The sequence below is a fragment of the Oryx dammah genome, unplaced genomic scaffold (genome assembly GCF_014754425.2).
Source record: "Oryx dammah isolate SB20612 unplaced genomic scaffold, SCBI_Odam_1.1 HiC_scaffold_13, whole genome shotgun sequence".
Taxonomy (NCBI): Eukaryota; Metazoa; Chordata; class Mammalia; order Artiodactyla; family Bovidae; genus Oryx; species Oryx dammah.
The window spans coordinates 38297710-38315252 of record NW_024070197.1 but is presented as its reverse complement, the minus strand read 5'-3'; the positions used below and the strand labels follow the sequence as shown (position 1 = coordinate 38315252).

The 17543-nt window shown below is 50.7% G+C and overlaps 1 protein-coding gene across 2 annotated transcripts; it reads right to left on the bottom strand.

The window, feature by feature from the left end:
* Window positions 1-889: 889 nt before the first annotated feature.
* Window positions 890-13914, bottom strand: SLC38A7 (solute carrier family 38 member 7). Of its 2 annotated transcripts, XM_040253861.1 has the most exons (12): window positions 13862-13881; window positions 13205-13339; window positions 11689-12113; window positions 10748-10946; window positions 10375-10519; window positions 9394-9492; window positions 8280-8337; window positions 7993-8107; window positions 6533-6680; window positions 5792-5991; window positions 4893-4947; window positions 890-2989 (listed from the first exon to the last, which is right to left on the bottom strand). In XM_040253861.1, exons 3-12 carry the CDS (start codon window positions 11956-11958, stop codon window positions 2887-2889), a joined length of 1392 nt encoding a protein of 463 aa, XP_040109795.1. In that variant the 5' UTR covers window positions 11959-12113; window positions 13205-13339; window positions 13862-13881; the 3' UTR covers window positions 890-2886. The 2 variants fall into 2 exon arrangements, with proteins under 2 accessions (XP_040109795.1, XP_040109794.1); XM_040253860.1 differs by lacking the exon at window positions 13205-13339 and having other exon boundaries at window positions 13862-13914.
* Between the last annotated feature and the right edge of the window lie 3629 nt (window positions 13915-17543).

Sequence of the window (17543 nt, the reverse complement as noted above, 5' to 3'; positions counted from 1 at the left end):
CATCTCCACCAGGAGTGGGAGAAGGTGAGCTGGTTAGACTTTTAAGTCTAAAGGGGCGGCCATTGACGACTGAAGCCATCCCAGAATGCTCTGCTCTCCTCTGCGACTCCCCCACACCCTGGCCATGCTCCACCAACAATGGCCACTTTCCAGTTCCTCAAACCATCATGTTCCTCCCACCGTCGCAACTGCATTTCCCATGGCCTGCAAAGGTCTCCCCACCTCTTCACTTAGTTCATTCCTACACATCCTTCAGGGGCCAACTCATATGTCACTTCCCCCAGGAAACCTTCCTTGACTCTCCAGAGAAGTGCCAGACCCCCAAATGTAACATTCTGTTATTTTCCCTTCTTGGCATGTATCACAGCTTGTTTGTTTATATTTGTGATGACTTGCTAAGCATCAGTCTTCCCCAGCAAAGGGAGAGCAGAGCTGGTGTTTTGCCAAGTATCTTCTCCCCAGCATTTGAGCACAGTGACTGGCTCCTCAACTGGGACAATGGGGCCTGCTCTCAACACCAGCCTCTGAAAGGACAAAGTGGGGATGCTCAGGAGTTTGAAGCTCACCCCAAAACTTGAGGTTGGGGGGCAGGAGACATACAACACAGAGGCCAATGTGTGCCTGCACACGGTGGGTGTGAGCCAAGGCAGAGTCCCAAGTCAGCGGGGAAAGGCTGATGGGATGTGGAAGAAGGCAGAGGTGTCCAAAACCACTCGAGGTTTCCTGCTTGGTAAAGGGAGCGCAGTGGGCCCATTCTCAACTCAAGGGTCATATAGATGGTGAAGCCAAAAGGGGCTTGCCACATCCCAGCCCCTACTGCCCACCCCAGTCCATCTTCCTTCTGCCAGTGGCCTGGAATGTCCCCAGCATCAGACACAGACCACGCAGCTCAGCAGCACAAGTCCCTTTTTATTAACCATCCTTCCTGGTCTGAATGTGCACAAGTAAAAAAGAAACAGTAAAATGCCCAGGCAGGGAGGGCAGGGGAAGGGGATCCTGAGGTTATTAGGCCAGATTCCAGCTCATTTCCCCCTTGCGGACCCCCACCCGTGATTGAAATGCAACATGAGGCGGCGGTGCAGCCCTGCTGATGTCCATCCTCCCAACCTTGTACAGATGGGCGCTGGCGGGGCCTGGTGCTGTGTAGCAGGCTGAGAGAAGACGGCCATGTGGGCCTGGCCCTGGGGGAGCCTAGAGGGGATGTGAAGAGGGGCAAGTCACCCAGGCTGGGGCTGAGCAGAAGTCTATGTGGCTCCAGCCAGCCTCTGCTTCTTGTATCTCATTGCCCTGAGAACGTGGGTCCCTCTCACCCCCACTTCTCCATTCACAGGTTTTGGGCAGGAGAGGCCAGGGAAAATGCTGAGTGTTCCAGGCAGAGAAAGCCTGATTTGGTGCCTGGGGTTGGCCTGAGTAGCCAAAGTGTTCAAAATATGAAGGCAGAGAATATCCCTCCTCACCTCGCGTGGGGCACACCGTAGCTATGTCCTAATGTGATTGACAGGCCTCGAGGCCAGGCTTGGTGGACACGTGGAGCTGAGGAAGTGGACAAGAGAGGGTTTGGTCCATTCCTCTCCCATACTTAGGAGAGCAGGAGAGACTAAGCTCCATAGGAAGATGGGGTGGGGGTAAAGAGGTGATGGGGGAAAGGAGCAGACAAGATCCAGACTGGAAGGGAAACTTCTAGGCCAGCATGACTACACTCAAATGTTGTCCAGACAATGACATATCAGCTGCCTTTCTCGTCTTGTCTCCAGGTCCCAGGCTGGGGTTGACATGGAGGGCAGGGAGAAGAGAAGCAGCCATTGAAAGTGAAGATACCAGACACAGTCACCTTGATCCTCATGAGCCCAGCCCGCGTGGCATTTCCAGCCTGCTCCACCACCCACTCTTGGGCCTTTGTCCCATTTTTAACTTTTTTTCAGATCGCACCTCGCGGCACGTGGGATCTTAGTTCCCTGTCAGGGACTGCACCCGTGCCCCCGACACTGCAAACAGAGTCTTAACTACTGGACCACCAGGGACGTCCCCACTCTTGTTGCTTTGAAAAGAGGGGCCCATCTGGAATCTAAGAGAGAAAGCAGACTCCCCTCCGTGGGGTGAGTTCAGGGAGTACTCACAGCACCGTGGCACAGGGTGGCTCCTGGCCCCTGGCTCAGAGCTGGGCTGGCACCGTTTGTAAACATTAGACTTGGTGATGTCTGGGATGGAGGAGCAGAGGGATGCCTGGACCATCAGGTCTGGGTAAAGAGGCAGGGTGAGACCCCAAAAGCCTTGGGAAATGTCAATCAGCCATGGGCAAGGGGGCTCTTGGGCTCTCTGCAGGCCCAGCAGGCAGTGGCCAGGCATCCATCTACCTGCCTTGGTGCACTCATATGCTTTCAGGCTTCCTCTGGGACTTGCGAGAGGCAGCCGCTGGTGGCTGGGCTGCCGACACACGGGAGCAGGTGCTGAGTCCGGGGTGATGAGCAGAGCCTCTACTCGGGACAGGCTTCTCTGTGGAGGAGCGCACCCCTTGGTGCACACTCTTTCTCCAGAGGCAAGTCAGGCGGAGTTCTTTCTTTGGAGACCTGCTGACACTCTTTACCCATGGTGTCCAGGCATGGAAAAGTCGAGAGGTGAAGGAGGGGAGGAGGTTCCCCTGTGGCATGAGACTTCCTCCTACCATCCACGGCACTGCCAGGATGGGGGAGCAGGAAGGGAGCTGAGTTTGCACTGTCCATGGGGGTGGGGCCTGATTTCACCCCAGAACTGTTGCTGGAAAAGGATGTGCGGATGTCATCCCACCAGTGGAGGAGAATGATGCCGGGCCCAGGGTGGTCCTGAAGCTCTATGAGATGGGTTCCTGGGTCCAACCACAAAGGCTAAGAATTCTCTGGGAGGCAGTAGTTATGCCAAAAGATCCACAAAAATGGCGTTGGCTGTGGTCTGGCCAAAGATGAAGGCTCCCAGTGTGACCAAGAGGACTCCGTAACTGACCATCGCCCACCAGCTGTAGAGCAGAGGGTGAGAGAGGGCCTGGTCAGTCAACCACTCATGACCTTACTGACTTTCATATATATGTAAATGTATGTACTAAGTCACTTCAGTCATGTCTGAAGTCATGACTCTTTGTGACCCTATGGACTGTAGCTAACCATGATCCTCTGTCCACGGGATTCTCCAGGCAAGAATATTGGAGTGGGTTGCCATATATCAGTTAATTACTGTAATTACTTACACCACTTCTGTGAGTAGAGCACTTCCTACTTCTCAACAGCTTTCACACAAAGTTTTATGGGGCTGAGTGTATGACTGCTAGACCACGGGTAAGGAGACCAAGACCTAATGCGATTAGCTGACTGGTCACAGAACACCAAGGGCAGGACCAGAATTAGAATGTATGTCTCCTGATGGGAAAGATGGTCAGCAAAAAGCAAGTCACATGGAGTGATCCATTTTATTAAAAAAATAAGTCAAAAGACATCTGCAAAGGTATGTATCAAAAACAGCTGCAGGGTTATAACTGGACTTTTTTTGGGGGGGCCTTACCACATAGCATATGGGATCTTAGTTCCCGATCAGGGATCAAACTCATGCCCCCTACATTAGAAGAACAAAGTCTTAACCACTGGACTGCCAGTGAAGTCCCCACAATAATTTTCTGTTTGTTTTTTTTTTAAAGCATGCAACCTGGTCATAACCTCTCTACCATTCAGGAACATGTACACATTAAAACCAATGCGGTGTTTTACAAAATGTGGCCTGTACATACAATGAATATTATTCAGCCTTAAAAACAAAGGACATTGTGACTCATGTTACAACAGACAGACCTTGAGGACATTATGCTAAGAAGCCAAGTACAAAAAAGGCAAATACATTTCCAGTTACAGGAAGTACCTAGATGGCTGGTGGTGACCGTTACACAAAAATATGAATGGAATTAATACTATGGAACACTTTAAAAAGGTAAAATTTTTTTAAATGTAGTGTTTTGTTTTCAATAGACTAAGAAATATTGAAAAAGCCTCTATGTACTATGGTGGCAGGGATATGGGGAACAGGGCACTTTCTTTCACTGCTGCTGGGACTCTGACTGGTACTGCCTCTTGAGAGGGTAATGTGAACCCATGTGCTGAAGTGAAAATGGGCATGCCTTGTGATAAAGCAACTTCCTTCTAAGAATCAATGACACTAAGATCCTTGAACAGGTGTGCCAAAGTGTATGTGCAGAAGTGTGTTCACATTCAGGACACATTCAAACAACAGATTCTACAGCCACTGAAAAAGGAAGCAGTAGATCTTGTGTGGACAGAGAGTGATCTCCAAGATACATGGTTAAGTGAAAAAAAAAAAAAAAAAAAAACAAGGGGTAGAAAAGTGTGTCTGGCTTGAAACAATTTTTGAAAAAAACCTAACCAGACACAAAAACCCATGTGTCTCTGTATACACACGCATCACTTTGTGTACACAGACATCTGTGCACACACAGCAACAGTCTACAAGGGCAGAGGCCACGCTCATGACATGAGCTCTCTTAGGAGAAGGGAGAGGGCGGTGGGGAAGGATGGACTTCCCACGTTTTCCTCTAAAGTCCTTCAGAAGTGTTTGAACTGTTACAACTAACACGTTACTCATTTTAAAAGAAGTATTTTAAGGAACTTCCCTGGTGGTCCAGTGGCTAAGCCTCCATGCTCCCAAAGCAGGGGGCCTAGGTTCAATCCCTGGTCAGGGAACTAGATCTCACATGCTGCAACTAAGACTCAGCACAGCCAAATAAATAGATATTTTTTAAACAGTATTTTAAAAACTCCTGTTTTCAAAGTACACAGGTCTCCTGATTCCAACCAGTTTAAGGGTACCTCCCCATCCAGCACCTCCCCGAGAGGCCCACAGGCTGGGCCCTGCTTTACCTGGCTGGCTTGACTTCCTCCATCTCAGAGAGTTTGGCCTGAATGAGGCACAGCCCTGGAAGAGAAGAAGTGGCCCTGAGAGCTTGGCTGGGCTCCCCCCGTCACAGGCCAGCCTCCACCTTTGCCAGGAGACAGGGCAGGTGGACGGAGAAAGGCCTGTGTTTCCTCCTCCACATTTTCCATCTCTGCCTCCACTCTGCACCCAGCTGGAAGCCTGGCAACTGGTCTCCCAGGAGAGGTCCTTGGGTGGCACACAAGACCTTGAGCTAAAGGGGCAGCACTGGGAGGCGACTCTGCGGTGCCCTCACTGCAGGGCTTTTCCAATGCACTTCTGAGAAAGTGTGGCCCCCTTGCTCCAGGCAAAGTGGCAAGGGCTTTCCAGCTGGCCTCTTGGGTAGAAATAAGCTGGGTATAGGCAGAACTCGTGACTGGGCAGACAGGACAGTTTCCAACGGATGTGGTGGCAGACTGTCTGAAACTCAAGTCTCCCAACCTCCGTGTCAGGGTACCACTGCCAGACCCTAATTACCTTGTCATGGGCTGACCCAGCCAGATCCCTGACAGTCACGGAGGAACAGGTTCTTGAAATAAGAGTTAAGACTATATAGACTGTGGATCTGGACAGACTTCGGTTTGAAAAGATTCTGTTCTTCCTTAGTTGAGTTTGTTAATCTCTAGGGAAGTTTGTTACCCTCTCTGAACCTCACACGTCCTCATGGGTAAAATGGAGATGACAATTACACCTTCTCTGCAGGAGGTGATGCTTAAACAGGGGTTCCCAAAGAGCCTGAAGGTGATTGATAAATGCTGGTGATTATCCTCCCCCACAGGTGAGCACGAGAGGAGCTGAGGCCAGGAGGGTCTGGGAGTGAGTGCTGTGGGTCACTGGGGGTCCACACCTGGGAAAACAAAGATGAAGCAGGCGGCCAGGCCTCCGATGACTGAGATGACCTTGCCGATGTCAGGGATGAAGAGCGCCAGCAGCAAGGTGAGCAGGAACCAGACCAGCGTCTGCAGCACTCGTCGCCGCCGCTCCCGGCCCACGTCCTCCTCCACCGGCATGCCCTGGTAGCGCAGCCACAGGCCTTCGATCACCGCCCTGCCCACAGAGAGGGGCTCAGAGGCATACCTGCTGACAGCGCCACTCCCCCCTCCAGCCATGGAGCCAGACCCCCAACTGGATGGACTGTAGGTGAGACAATCTCTGGGCCTCAGTCTGCTCTACTGTGAAATGGGTCTAGTGGCATTCTTCTCAGGGTTGCCATGGGAACCGGATGGGATGGTGAATGTGAAAGTGCCTTGCCTGGTCCAAAGTTTGCACGCCCCATGGGAACTGATTCCACAAGACTCCTGGAAAGGGAGGGTCTGGGGTATCCAGAAGACAGGGTGTTCAGGAAGAGACCTGATTGGAGGTTTTCAGAGCACTCACAGATTGTTCTGGTGACTCTGGGACAAAGGTGGCCCCCCAAGACCCGGCTGGGGGTGCTTGCAGGGCCATCCTAGGCACTGACTGTTTCCTATGGCCTTTAGTGTCTCCCTCTATAACATGGATGTTACACAAGGCCCAAGGCCAGGTTCAAAGGGCATCCAAGGGCCCTGGTGAGAAGCACCACCTTCAAGCGGTGGGGTGGGGGGCTCACCGTCCGCAGAAGTGCAGGATGGGGTAGGAGGTGAGCACACTCAGGATGATGAAGGCACGGGCCACAGCCACAGCCATGTCCTCTGACGGGTAGGACAGGAGCACGTCAGGGTCCACGGCGGCTCCAAAGGTCAGGAAGCCACAAATACCTGAGGGCGAGGACAAGAGGGCTGGGTCAGAGCGACCCTGGGAGGGTTAGGGAGATGGACCGTCCCTTGCTCAGCCCAGCAGCAGATGGGGAGGTGAGAGAGCAGCCCTGGAGGCTAAGACTGAGGCGCAGAAGGGTGTCGGGGCTGGGCTCAGAAGGCCCCTTCCCTAGCTTCTCCCATTCCCATCCCTATACTGTTACCGCTTTGATCTTGAACTCCCCCAGCAGTTCCTGTCTCAGAGCTTCTGCATTAACTTCTGTCTACCCATCTCCTCATCATTCAGGTCTCAGCTCAGAGGTCCCTCCTCATCCACAGTGACCCCTGACGCCAGGCACTCTCTCAACCTCACCTTGTTCTCTTTTCTTCACAGTGTTCCTCTGAGGTTTTTTTTTTTACTTGTTTATCATCTGTCTCCCTCAACTAGGAAAAACATGAACTCCAGGAGAACAGGTGCTCTGCCTATTTGCCTCCCTTGTGCTTGGCTCCGTATTCCTGGCTATGTCTGCAGAGACTAGTACAGAGCTGGTCCTGAGACCCATCTGTGGGAGCAATCACTGGGCCATTCTTGGTCTCCCAGGCCTGCTCCCTCATCCATACCATTCTCCACACAACACACAGCGCCAGCCCTTCTCCGAGCCACACCCCTGCTGAAAATGCTTCCTCTCTGGCTCCCACTGGTGCTCAAGGATCTGGCTGTGCTCTTCGTTTGGCTGTGCCCACCACCCACCCCCACAGCTTGCTCCACAGACCTTCTTCTGTCCCGGCCTCAAGGACTTGGCATTTTCTCGTTCCTCTGTCTAGAACGCTTTTCCCCCGGGCTCTTCAGATTCTAGCTCCTTTTCATGGTTTGGGCTTCCCCAGATGCCACCTTCTCTGAGGGGAGCTGTCTGTGATCCACCCCCTAAAGCCAGCGCCACTCACATCTTCCCTGGTTCGCTGTTACTGTGGTACACATCTGGATTTCTTTACTGATTGCCGGTTTACTGTTATAAGACTGTCTCTCTGAATAGACTGTCAATTTCATGCAAGCAGGACTGGACCTCTCTGTCTATGGCATCCCCCCCATGCTGAGAACGCTCCTGGGACTGACTGACTAGGTACCCACTGAGAGCTGCTGAATGACTGCAGGCACACACCTTTCATTTGGGCGGGAGGAGGCCCAAGGCACCCCAAGTTCAAGCCAATGCCAACAGGAGTATTTGACGTGCTGGGAATGCAGGGTGAAGCCCAGGAAATCCTGGGCCAGAGGACTTGGGGATGAAGGCGGAGAGTGGGAGCCCTCTAAGCCTGGCCCTCAGAGGGGAGCGCTCACCCGTGCCCATGTAGACGGCGAGGGCGATGAGCATGGCGGCCGTCACCACGCCGCCCCAGGCCTTCACCTCGGGCCGCCGCGTGCTGTTGAAGACGGGCACGCTGCTCACGTGGCACTGTCAGGGTGAAGGGCAGGGTCAGGGAGGGCGAGTGACCTCACCCCAAGGGCAAAGGGCAAAGTCCTAGGGCTCCCACTCAGCTCCCCCTTCCCTGACCACCGCCCTGCCCCGCCCCACTGGTAATGTGGACTCCATCCCAGGCTGAGGAGGGAGCTAAGGGAACTGGCACCTGAAATCCAAAGCAGACGGTGGGCATGGCATTGAACACGGCTATCCAGGAGGCTGGCCTGCGGACAGACACACAAGATGCTGCTGCCCGTGAAGCCCTTGGAGTCCCCAGTGGCCCCACGCCTTTACTCTTCAGTCAGCCCCCACCAGCCAGCTACACACATCCCGCCCACACAAGCGTGGAGTCAGGAGAGGACACACTTCACAGGCCAGTAAACTGAGGCTCTGGAAGGCCCTCCTGGGACTCAAATCCGGAAGTTCTGGTTCTTGCACTTGGCCTTCTGCTTCTCTGGTTTGTTCCTTTCAATAAAAAGGAAACCAAACTTATCCTCAGTGGTAAAAAATATACCTTGCCTGCCAATGCAGGAGACATGGGTTTGACCCCTGGTCCAGGAAGAGCCCGTATTTCAAGGAGCAACTAAGCCTAGGAGCCACAACTGCTGAGCCCACGTGTTGCAACTACTGAAGCCCGAGCCCGTGCTCCACGAGAGAACAAGAGACGCCACTGTAAAAGCAGCCTGTGTGCCGCAACTAGCGAGCAGTCCCCACTTGCCACAACTAGAGAAAAGCTCTAGAAGCAACGAAGACCCAGCATGACCAAAAATAAAATAAAAAAAGTTTTAAAGCTTAAAAAAAAGAGAAACTTTTTTTAAAAAATGAGAAAATTGATTCATTTTCACAAAGAAGATACGGGTAAGCACATGTTGAAACAATGTGCAGTTCCACCTTGGCAGGATCTATAACCTAAGGCCTAGTCTCACACTGGTTCATCTGTTGGACGTCAATGGCAAACTGGCCCTCATCTCTGGTTCTTACCCTTCTCTCCAGTAAAAAGAGATCAGGACCTCTTGTCTCCTTCCTACAATGACCAATGAGTCAAACCCCTGGTGAGCCTTAGGATTTTTTTTTAAATGTATTTATTTGGCTGTGCCAGGTCTTAGTCCTTGCATGTGGTATTTAGTTTCCTGACCAGGGGCCCTGCATTGTGAGCATGGAGTCTCAGCCACTGGACCACCAGGGAAGTCTCCTGTGTGGCTTTTTGAGGCCTGACCCAATACCTCCTGGGGCCCAAGTGCAGCTTCTACCCTGTGTGCCTCCTGGGGGCCCTCACTCACCTGTTCAGGATGTCTGCTGGGGTCATCTCTTTATCAGGCCAGATGTACTTGATGATAATGATGGCAGTGACATACCAGGTGCCCACGACGCTCAGGAAGCTGCCAGGAAGGATGAATTAAACCTCCTCCTCCCTAGTCCCAGCTGCCTCTTCTTAGATTCTATCCCCAGGGACATCCATCCTTCACCTTAGTGACCAAAAGTGTCTAAGGAACCAACTGGGAGATCATTCCAAACAAAGACTTAAGAAAGCATGAGAAATAAATTTAAGAGAAACAAGCCACAGTTAGGAAGCCAAGAGGGGACCAGACTGACATGTGTGGCCACTGGGAAATGAGGTGGTTCAGCTCCATAGCTCAGAGACTGCAGCAGGGGGCGCTGGGCTTCAAAACACATCTGCTACTTCAATCCAAGCAGCCCAGGTATGCAAGCAGGGCCTTTGAGAAGCAGGAAAAGCTGGAGGTAGAAGGCTCCAAGGCACTAATACCAGAAAGTCAACATTAAAGGGAACCTTGCGGACACTGAGTGTGACCCCTTCAATTAAGGAAACAGGTTAGAATCCCTGTTTTTCAGACTCTGAGCCAAGAAGCTAGTACCTTCCCTTCACACTGAGCTGCATGGAAAATGCTGCAAAGCTAACAATCCCAAATGATCAAAAAATCCCATGCTTTGTGAGAAAGACAAGGCCCAGGCCAGGAGAGGCCTTCACATTCAGGATTACTATCTGTTCCTTCTTGGACAAGGACATTTGGAACCGACGCTCCCACTGATGCAAACAGCCACTGTCTCCCTAGCTGCTGACACAAAAGGAAGGTCTTCTGCTAGAACCTCTGCAAGCCCTGGTCTCCCCTTGCCTCGTGCCCTCCTTCTGCCCCTGGAGGCAAGGTGGCATGGAGGAGAGGGGTTCCCCTGCTACCCTTGGGTCTCTGACTGCCTGTGACCAGAACTGCTGTCCAGTGCAGGCTGGGGTGGGGCCTCCAAACCTGGCATATTTCTGGAAGCCGATCTCTCTGGGGATGGAAAGGGGCAGGATGAAGAGGAAGGCAGTGAGGCTGATGGTGAACTTGCGGTCTGTGTACCAGGGGCTGCCGCCGGGCCCCTCAGGCTCCTTTGCCATCACAGCTATAACTGCAGAGGGAGGAAGGAGGGAAGGTGATGCCAGGCTACTGCAGGGTATGGTCCTCCACCTCTGCCAGGATCTCCAACTGTCTCATGGGCCCAGCAGCCAGCGGGGAGGATTTCCAGATGAATGCCAGGCCTGGGCCTTGGGTGGGTATTCCATGCTCTTCCCCTCCCGCCGCAAGATCCCCAGGGCCAAGGGGGAGGGATGAGGTAGATACTGAGGGGGGACCTCACTCTTGTCCTGCTGGTCCCCGATGATGATGAGGAAGGCGATGCAGGTCCCGAAGGTGTAGGTGGCAATGGCGACCTCACACAGCACGCCTGTCAGCTTCCCACACACAGCCCACACCACCTCCTGGTAGGTCCTCTCATTGCTGGCCTGGGAGCAGTAGGCCAGGATGACGAGGCCACTGATGATGAAAACCAGCATGGCCTGCAGGCAGGGTGGAGCAAGAGTGTGTGGGAAAGGCCTGGCAGCAAAGAGTAGCCTGGTTTTGCTCAGCGTTTACTGGCCTGGTGCCCAAAGCCCATTTGTCAAACGAGCCTTATCCTGCAGGGCAATTTTAATAGATTACTGGAATCGACATTTTCCTTAAAGACAAAAAGTTTTGAGGAAAATTTCAAACATCGCTCAAATCTCAAATTCAAAAATCATCAATTCAGGGACTTCCCTGGTGGGGCAGTGGTTAGGACTCCATGATGCCAATGCAGGGAGGGCAGGTTCAATCCCTGGTGGGCAACTAATATCCCACATGCTATGTGGTGTGGCCAAAATATTAAAAACAAAAAAATCATCAATTCAAGACCAGTCTTGTTTCATCTCTTCCCTCTCCCACTCTGGATTACGTTGAAGAAAATACAAACTACCATATCATCAGTAAACATTTCAACATGCAGTTCTAAAAAGTGTGGGCCCGCTTTTTAAACATAACCACATAACTATTAAATATGCAATTGATGTCTGAAATTCCCTAATTGCTAGGAAGGCTTTTGAAACCTCATCTGGCCTCAAAGGAAAGAATGCTACAGTAGTTTAATAATGTCAGCCATGTGTGGCAGAGGGGAGAGTGATTAGCATGTGTCACTGACCACTCCTGATCCCGAGCCTCCCTTTTGAGGCCAGGAGCCCAGACCCACCACTCTGCATTTCTGCCTGCCAGGTCCCCCTCACTCACCATCTGCAACGTGATGCCGGCTGCCACGCCCCCGGCAGTGCTGAAGGCTGCCGGGAAGTTGAGTAGCCCCGCGCCCAGGCAGGCATTGACAACGATGAAGATGGCTCCAAGTGTGGAAGTGGTGCCTCCGCCTGCACCCCCAGGAGGGGCCTCCCCCTCACTCTTGGGGGCTATGTCCACAGAGGGACTCTGCAGCAGACGGGCACGCTCCCCAGAGTCCGTGCTTAAGCCCCATTCGCCAAGGTCTCTGTTGATGCTGACCTGGGCCATGGCCCGGGGAATCCTGTTCCCACACGGTCTGTGGGTTCTGTCTCACGGCCTCATCCGCTGGGGAACTGAGGGAACACACGTTCAGCTGGAAGGGTGGCTCCAGCCTGTGTGGGGCTGTTATCCTAGGAAGCCTGTGGGTTCTGGCTCTCCTAAACCTAGATGGGAAAGGCAGGTATACTGTTATCCCAAGATAACAACTTTCCCAAGATCAGATGGCTGAGATCCAAACCCAGGTGTGCCAGTATGTGGATCACTGCACTGGGTGCCCCAGGGTAATGGCAGACACAGAAAGATGTCAGACGCAACTCCTGCTTCAGGCTCACGCACTGATCAGGTAAGACACAAACCCGTAAGAGAGGGGTACCGACATGTCAGCACTAGAGGCCATGCATCAAGCAGGAGTGTCACGCACATATCTTATCTCACTCATTCCTCAGATTACAGTGGTCATAAGGCTCAGAGAGATCAAATCACTCATTCAGGATCACACAGTAGCAAGCTGCAGAGCAAGATTCAGATCCAAATCTGCCTGGCTTCCCAACTGGTTTCTATACCGCAGGGTCTGAAGAACAATCCTCACCTAGAACTGTGGGTATTTCAGTTTCTTACAGCCTGGCATACCTCCCTCCGGCCCAGAGTCTAAATGCTGTGAAGCTTTCAAAGCCCTTCAAAATTTCAGTGAGGATTTATATTCTCTTCTCCCACATGACTGACCTCACCACTGCCCATCACAGACGCATTCCATCTCATGCCCCCAGCACACTGTGGGGCTTAAAATGTCTACTGAGGCCTCCTGGGTGGTCTGATTTTTGCCATGGCTCCTCCTGTGATGGGTGAACAAAGTTGGGAGCTGTAAACTTATCAGAGGGAAAAGGGGGCGTTTGGGTGCTCTCAGACATGTCACCAAGCATGCAACCAAGGGACACAGCTCTGGGGAAAATGTCTCCCTGCTGGCTCCAAATCCAGAAAGATCAGTCAGATGCCATAGGGCTCCCTCTTATGCAACTTGCCACCCAGCCAGCAACTCAGCAAAAAATCAAAGTAGTGAATGAGTACTGGAGGCACTTTTGATCTCAGGCTTCCAGTGTAGCTCCGGAGAGAACCATGTAAAGCAGGTGCTCCCCACGCTGTGAGACCCCGTCCTCCATCCTGCTCACCTCTCAGACACAAGAGGTCTCTGCACTGGTCCGGAATCTCTTAGCCTCCCCTCCCCTCAAATTACTCTGCTCTATGTTCCCCAGCTTACCTGCTCTTTCCACCCTTCTGGCTTTAGTGGACAGAGAGCTATTCCTTATGGCACCTTCTCCCCCAAACTCTGAGATCTGATTCTCCTCACTTCCCTGTTTGCCTTCAATTTTTTCTTTCTCAAACTTCACCAGTGCTGGTCAACAGAGTGAAGGGAAGTGAGACTCTCTGACTCTTAACTCAGAGTGAAGCACCAGCTCAGTTAGGGAAACAGACCCACGGAGGGAGAGAGGTTAGTGTCCCAGAGGCTCGTTGGCAGAGTCAGAACTAGCAGCTTAATGCCCACGCGCTCAGGCCACAGCTGTAACCATTGCAGTAGGCCCCTGAGAGCCCAAAGAGGGTAAGTACCCAGGCCAGCCTGGGGCCGAATCCCAGAAATAGAAGGGGTAGGCTGCATTGGAAAATGGGCCACGGCCCACCCAGGACAGAGAGTGGGCTGCTGTGTGGTAAACTGGGGAGGGGGTTCCGGGGCACGACAGGTAACCAGGTAGGGACAGGCCGGGATAAGGCGCGGCAAGGGCCGGCCGACCCCGAGCTGGCGTGGGACAGAGGATGCCAGGCTGCAGAGCCCTGCAGCGAGTGAGTAGAGTTCTGCCGCGGTGGGGCCCTTGGGGACTCAGATTCCACCCTCCACCAGTCTGTACCTCCTTCCACCTACCTGCGGTCTTTCTAGCCCCGGCCGGCAGTGGAGACACGTGAGCGGCGATCACATGACCTTCGGGGCAGGGGCAGACCGTAGGGCACGCTGGGAGTTGTAGTTTTCTGCGGGCTTCAGTGTTAAGATTGTTCAGTCGCCTAGCCGTGTCCGACTCTTTCCGACCCCCGTCAACTTCAGCACGCCAGGCCTCCCTGTCCCTCACTAACTCCCGGAGTTTGCCCAAGTGCATGTTCATTGCATCGGTGACGCCGTCCAGCCATCTCATCCTCTGACGCCCTCTTTTCCTTCTGCCCTCGATCTTTCCCAGCATCAGGGACTTTTCCAATGAGTTTGCCAGCTCTCTAATCCTCATCCTGAAAGCACTGCCCCAAACTAGTCCTGGGACCCTGCCCGCCCGTATTTATCCGTTTACTTTTGGTTCTGGGTCCCTTGGCCAAACCACACACTTCTGCTTCCTTTTAGGAAGAGCTTTGGGATGTTTGGTATCTTTGCCAGTCCCGGTGCCCCGTGGGCCCTGGCTGTTTGGCTTCATTGCCCTTCTTTGTTTCCCTTCTTGCCTTCACACCCACAGACAGGGACTCTGGACTTTTTAACTCAGGATAGAGAGGGGTCATCTGTACCTCCTTGAGGTGTAGCTGGCCTGAGGGTTGTTCATATTAAAAGTTATAACCCCAGAGCCTGGATTCTACAACTGAGAATCTGAGGTATTGGTGTCATTCAAATAAATAAATATTTGTTGAATGAAGGAATCAGTGTCCAGAGCCCTGGCTTCTGTTTCTGGCTGTACACCACTTGAAAGTTGTCACATAACCTTTGGCATTCCAATGGCCTCATCTATATTACCTCCACTCCACGCACCAAAGGTCCTTGCTGGTGAGATTCTGTGTACTGTTTACCTGGTTTCCCTCAGTGGTGACATTTTGCACAATTACAGCACCATATCACAACCAGGATACTGACACTGACTTGATCCACTGATCATGTTCCATTTCCTCAGTCACATTTATAGTCATTTTTGGTGTATATTTAGTTCAATACAACTTCATCATGTGTGGAGTTTACAAATCTACATACACCACATTCAAGATTCTGAATATTTCATTCATCACAGGGATCCCTCCTGTTGCCCTTTTGTTAACATAACCACACTGACTTCCCTCTAGCAAGGCCATCCCCTTCTGTAACTCCTCTCAATCACTCATCCATGGCAGTTAATTCCACTTCTAAAAGGTTCTCATTTCAAAAAATGTTCTATAAATAGGATCATGAAGTCTGTAAATTTTTAGGATTGACTTATTTTTATCCAGCATAATTGCTGGAAGACTCATGCAAGGAGTATATGTTTTGTTACTGAGTAACAATATTTCATGGTCTGTTCACAGTTTGTGCAACGAATCACTTCTGAAGGATATCTGAGCTGTTTCAGGTTTTTTAAAACATAAATGATTTTGTTGTGATTTATGAATTTTACCACAGAATTCATACTTTCGGTGCCCAGTACAGTGGTTTTTAGTGTATTCAGAGTTTTGCTCATTACCACTACCTAATATCAGAACATTGTTATCACTCACCCCAAAACCCTGCAACCATTAGCAGTCATTCTCCATTCCTCCCTCTCCCAAGCCCCTGGCAACCACTAATCTACTTTGTGCCCTGCATGAGCTGTTTTCAAGATTCATTCATATTGAAGCGTATTTTCATACTTTATTCCTTTTTATTGCTGAGTATTATTACATGTATGTATGTGTGTGGCTATATAAAATTTTGCTTACTCATTCGTCAGTTGACTGGACTTTTATGGTCTCCATTTTTGGGTTCTTATGAATAATGCCACAGTGAACATTCAGGCACATGTTTTGTATGCACGCTTTATTTATTTTGTATACACATAGAAGTAGAATTGCTGGGTCAAATGGTAACAACGTCTAACCTTTTGAGGAATTGCCAGACTGTTTTCCAAAGCAATTGTCCCATTTTACATTCTGACCAGCAGATGTATAAATGTTCTGTTAACTATAACTGCACATGTGCTCCGTCGTGTCCAACTCTTGGCAACTCCGTGAACTACAGTCAGCCAGGGACCTCTGTCCATGGGATTTTCCAGGCAAGAATAATGGAGGGGGCTGCTATTTCCTACTCCAGGGGATCTTCCCAAACCAGGGATCGTACTAGCATCTCTTGCGTCTCCTGCATTGGCAGTGGATGCTTTACCACTGTGCTGCCTGGGAAGTCCATAAGGGTTCTAGTTTCTCTGTATCCATGAAAACCCTTGCTATTGTCTGATTCTAACCCTCCTAGTGCGTGTGAAGTGACTCTCATTGTGGTTTTGAGTTGCACTTCCCTGATGGCTCATGTTAGCATCTTTTCATGTGGTTATTAGCTATTAGTATGTGTTCTCTGAAGAAGTATCTATTCAGACCCCTTTTCCAGTTATTGTTTTTTTATTGAGTTGTAAGATTCCTTTATATATTCTGGATACAAATCCCTTGTCATAATTATGTGATTTGCAACACTATTCCCCACATGTCTATAAGACTTTTTTAAAAAAGAAAAAGTTGGTCTTTCAGTTATTAGATAGAAATAAACCATTAATTTCTATTAAATTTTTTCCAATCAACATACTCCAATAAAAATGAATTAAAAAAATTTTCACAGCCTAGGAGTAAGGAAAAAATTCTCAAAAACAAAATTCTCAAGTTGGTTGAATGAGCTGGACTTTGGTTGTTTAGAGGTAAGCATGGGGCAGTTTGGTCTAATAGCACCCAATGGCTGGCCCATGGGTCAGCTGTATCTCTGTATCACCTAGAAAGTTTATTATTATTATTATTAAAAAAAAATTCCAAGCTTTACCTCAGATATACTGAGCTAGAATGCCTGGAGGTAAGACCAGGGAATCAATATTTTAAAAATCCAGATTTGAGAACTATTCTGCCTTAAATTATAGTGAAACAAAGGCATGACGTCTCTTTCTGGGCAGGCAAACCACCTCCTCTATCGAGGGGAAGAACATTAACATCTTAGACTTTAGTAGGAAGCAAGGAAAAGGTTGATGGCAAACAGACTGAACTGTCAGAAAAAATCAGGTTCACACCCTGCATGACTTTTCGGTGAGGAATAGGACTTAGTCCAGGGTGAGCTGGAAATGCATGTGTTTAAAAATAACAAGGTCGGCCGCGTGGTCAAGTTCCTTTTCCAGCTGAGGTCTTGGTGGCCAATGTTCAACCACTTTGGCTCCAGACAGGGCGACTTTAAGCAGTTTCTTCTATGATAAGCAGTCAGCTCCTTTACATAGCCGCTGACTAATCTGTTGCCTGTTTCCCCATTTAAGATACCTTCCCAAAGATATCCAGTGAATCAGTCCATTCACTTGACCTTTCATCACCTTGGGATATCCATTAGCAACAGGAACACGCAAGGCCAAGAGGCTGATCCCATTATGCACTGTGTCTGAGTGAGGAGATGCAAGGGGGAAGGACCAAGGTGAGCTCGTTTTCCCCTCCTAACTATAATCAAAACACTGTGGATGGGCTCTGGGCCTGACCCCTGCTCCACTGCCTGTCTGTCCAGAGCTGTCCTGTCTTGAATGGCCTCCTGGCATGAAGTATAAGGTGACAGGAAAATCTTGGGATGTTTGCTGACAGAGGACGTGACTTATGGTAGAGGCTGCACACTGGTGATCTAG

Bases quoted from the DNA above. Each gene is read 5' to 3' on its own strand.
- SLC38A7 (XM_040253860.1), bottom strand. From the start codon at position 11,958: ATGGCCCAGGTCAGCATCAACAGAGACCTTGGCGAATGGGGCTTAAGC. The intron at 9,493-10,374 runs GTTTGGAGGCCC...CCTTCCTGGCAG, and splicing joins GGCTTCCAGAAATATGCCAG to CTTCCTGAGCGTCGTGGGCA. The intron at 6,681-7,992 runs GTGAGCGCTCCC...CCTCGCCCTCAG, and splicing joins CGCCGTCTACATGGGCACGG to GTATTTGTGGCTTCCTGACC.